This window comes from Aphanomyces astaci (assembly GCF_000520075.1).
Source record: "Aphanomyces astaci strain APO3 unplaced genomic scaffold supercont1.94, whole genome shotgun sequence".
Taxonomy (NCBI): Eukaryota; Oomycota; class Saprolegniomycetes; order Saprolegniales; family Verrucalvaceae; genus Aphanomyces; species Aphanomyces astaci.
The window spans coordinates 157954-160346 of NW_009798357.1; the positions used below are offsets into that span (position 1 = coordinate 157954).

General features: G+C 44.4%; 1 protein-coding gene across 1 annotated transcript; it reads left to right on the forward strand.

The window, feature by feature from the left end:
- Window positions 1-1218: 1218 nt before the first annotated feature.
- On the forward strand, window positions 1219-1778 carry H257_16915 (hypothetical protein; the record flags this gene model as incomplete). The annotated part of the gene is made up of 2 exons (XM_009845528.1): window positions 1219-1330; window positions 1471-1778. 2 exons carry the CDS (start codon window positions 1219-1221, stop codon window positions 1776-1778), a joined length of 420 nt encoding a protein of 139 aa, XP_009843830.1.
- Between the last annotated feature and the right edge of the window lie 615 nt (window positions 1779-2393).

Sequence of the window (2393 nt, forward strand, 5' to 3'; positions counted from 1 at the left end):
CACAGTGCAAAAGGAACCGCTGGACATTCCGCAATGCAGATTCGGACGCCAGCTTGTCCGTTCGGTCGACCAGTAGGACACCACTGTTTGCCAAATGCGACAATACATCGATAGCAACAACACGAGCTCGAAGTTGCCTCTTCTCGCGGAGAAACTTCTGGACGGACGATATGACATTGATCGTTCGTGGGATGCGTGTTAATTTGGCGGTAGTGTTGGTCGGTGTAGAAGCAACAACGATAGATTTTGAATCAATGTAGTCCTTCCATACACTCTGTACTTGTGGTTTACCACGACCAAGCATCACTGAGATTTGTTTTGAGACGTCGCCAGTTGTGTGGTTAGCTGCATGTTCGAGCCGTAGATACGCGTGCAGACGCAGTATATCCAGTCTTTCATCCCTCGACAAGACGCGGCTTCGATTTGCCTGCACAAAGCTGCATATCTCATCGAATGCCACGGTGTCGATGGTACTGCGGGTAGATGTCATGCTGTCGACCGAAACGAACTTGAAATACATGGAATCAGTAAAATCAATGGACAGTGCACCATTATATAATAGAGGTGACGGAAATTTTAAAACCTCTACCATATTATATTGGATTTCGACGTTCAAAATAGAATTAATTATTATAGGTTATTTGAAATTGGGGTGAAATTTCGACAAGAAATTTCTTTTAAAGTTACATATATGACAGGATATGTTGTTTCAAAGTATTTCAATGCTAGAGTTTAATGCCAACTTTTTTATACGCATGTTTTGGGGTAAAATACTGCAAAATCCGGTATTTTTTTAGTGAATGCCAGCTTAAGCTCCCTCGGTGCTGTCGTGGACTGTTAACGATTGAACGTTTTATATAAAGCAAGGTTGCACTTGCTCTAAAACGAAGCATATTGAGCGGTCTGTCATTGGGTGAAATAAAGCGTCGTTGTTTTACGCAACACCACGAATCATCATAACAAAAATGTCGTTGGTGGTCAGTGACGTCGCGAGGCTGCCTCTGCCCGATGTGTTTCACTGCAGCGTATCAGTGAAGGTTGGCCGGGCACTAGGCAAGAGCAGGACATCAGTGGGCGAGGCAGTCCTGTTTTCAATGCGACCAATTGATACGTTCAATATAATGACTGCGACAGTCTTTGACATCGTCGACAACATGGTTGCAACCCAACATTCTTATGTGTATACAAAGGTTGCGATAAACGCCCCACAAAGCAAGTATGTTCGACTATCCGTGGACAACTTCAACGACACCATCGCAAGAATTTGGGGCAACGCTGGCAAAACACGCCTTGGACATTGCATTTGTTTTGCAGCTTTTCGTTTACATCGGTACCTGATTATAGATGAACGTTTGACCTTGTTCCTATACTGCTTGATTGATTGATTATTTATGTGGATAGAAAAAAACGTCGAAATTGGCATTCGTCGTGCAACACAGCAGAACATACAATCGTCTGCCGTTCGTGTAGCCGAGCATGTTCGCCAGCATGGCGTGAGCCTTGGATCATTACAAAGTCAATACGCAAGTATTTGCACGGCCCGACTCCCTACAAGCGCTCCCGTCGAAATACCGGCAAATGCTACGATGGAGCAGCTTGGCCACATCGACCAAATGACGCAGCACCACATAGAGCAGCGCGAAAACGTCATCAGGGGGGAAGCTGAAGCTTACCGCTGCGTGCGCATTCGGATTGGATCGCTGGCCAGCGCGCCACTTGACTGTTTTTTTGCGTCAGTGACCTCAGAAACATTCTCGGCCTACCACCGTACCCCTTGATGCCTGCATTTCGTGAGCCTCTAGTAGGTACACGTGCATCTCGTGTTAATATTGACGATGTTGACCATGCTAATGAGGAATATATGTAATCCTTAAACTACTTTGTTAATTTATCAATTAATAGAATAACGTAAAATTGTAGACGATGTTGACCATGCTAATGAAAAATATATGTAATCCTTAAACTACTTTGTTAATTTATCAATTAATAGAATAACGTAAAATTGTAGTTGTATTTCTAAAATCTACATCTCAGACATTTGAAAAGTGCCTTTGTCGAGGTCGTCCGTGTTGTACCCGCAATATCGATAGAGGTTGTACCCAACGTCGTCGCGCTGGTTAGTGCACTCAACAAAGGCAACGTCCGAGGTCGCACGAATATCAAAGCGAAACGCCATGGGGTATTTGTTGATCCACCGTTTGAGAAGACTAAATCCGACTTCGATCGGATTTAGTTGTGGGGAGTATGGGGGCAAAAACAACAACAACGCTCCCGTCGATAGCACCGCGTTTTGGAGCTCCTTGTACATATGGATCTTAGCATTATCCAAGATCAGGATAGATCGAGGCAACGGCCACGGGTTTAAGTACGAAAGTATACGATCCGTCATAACC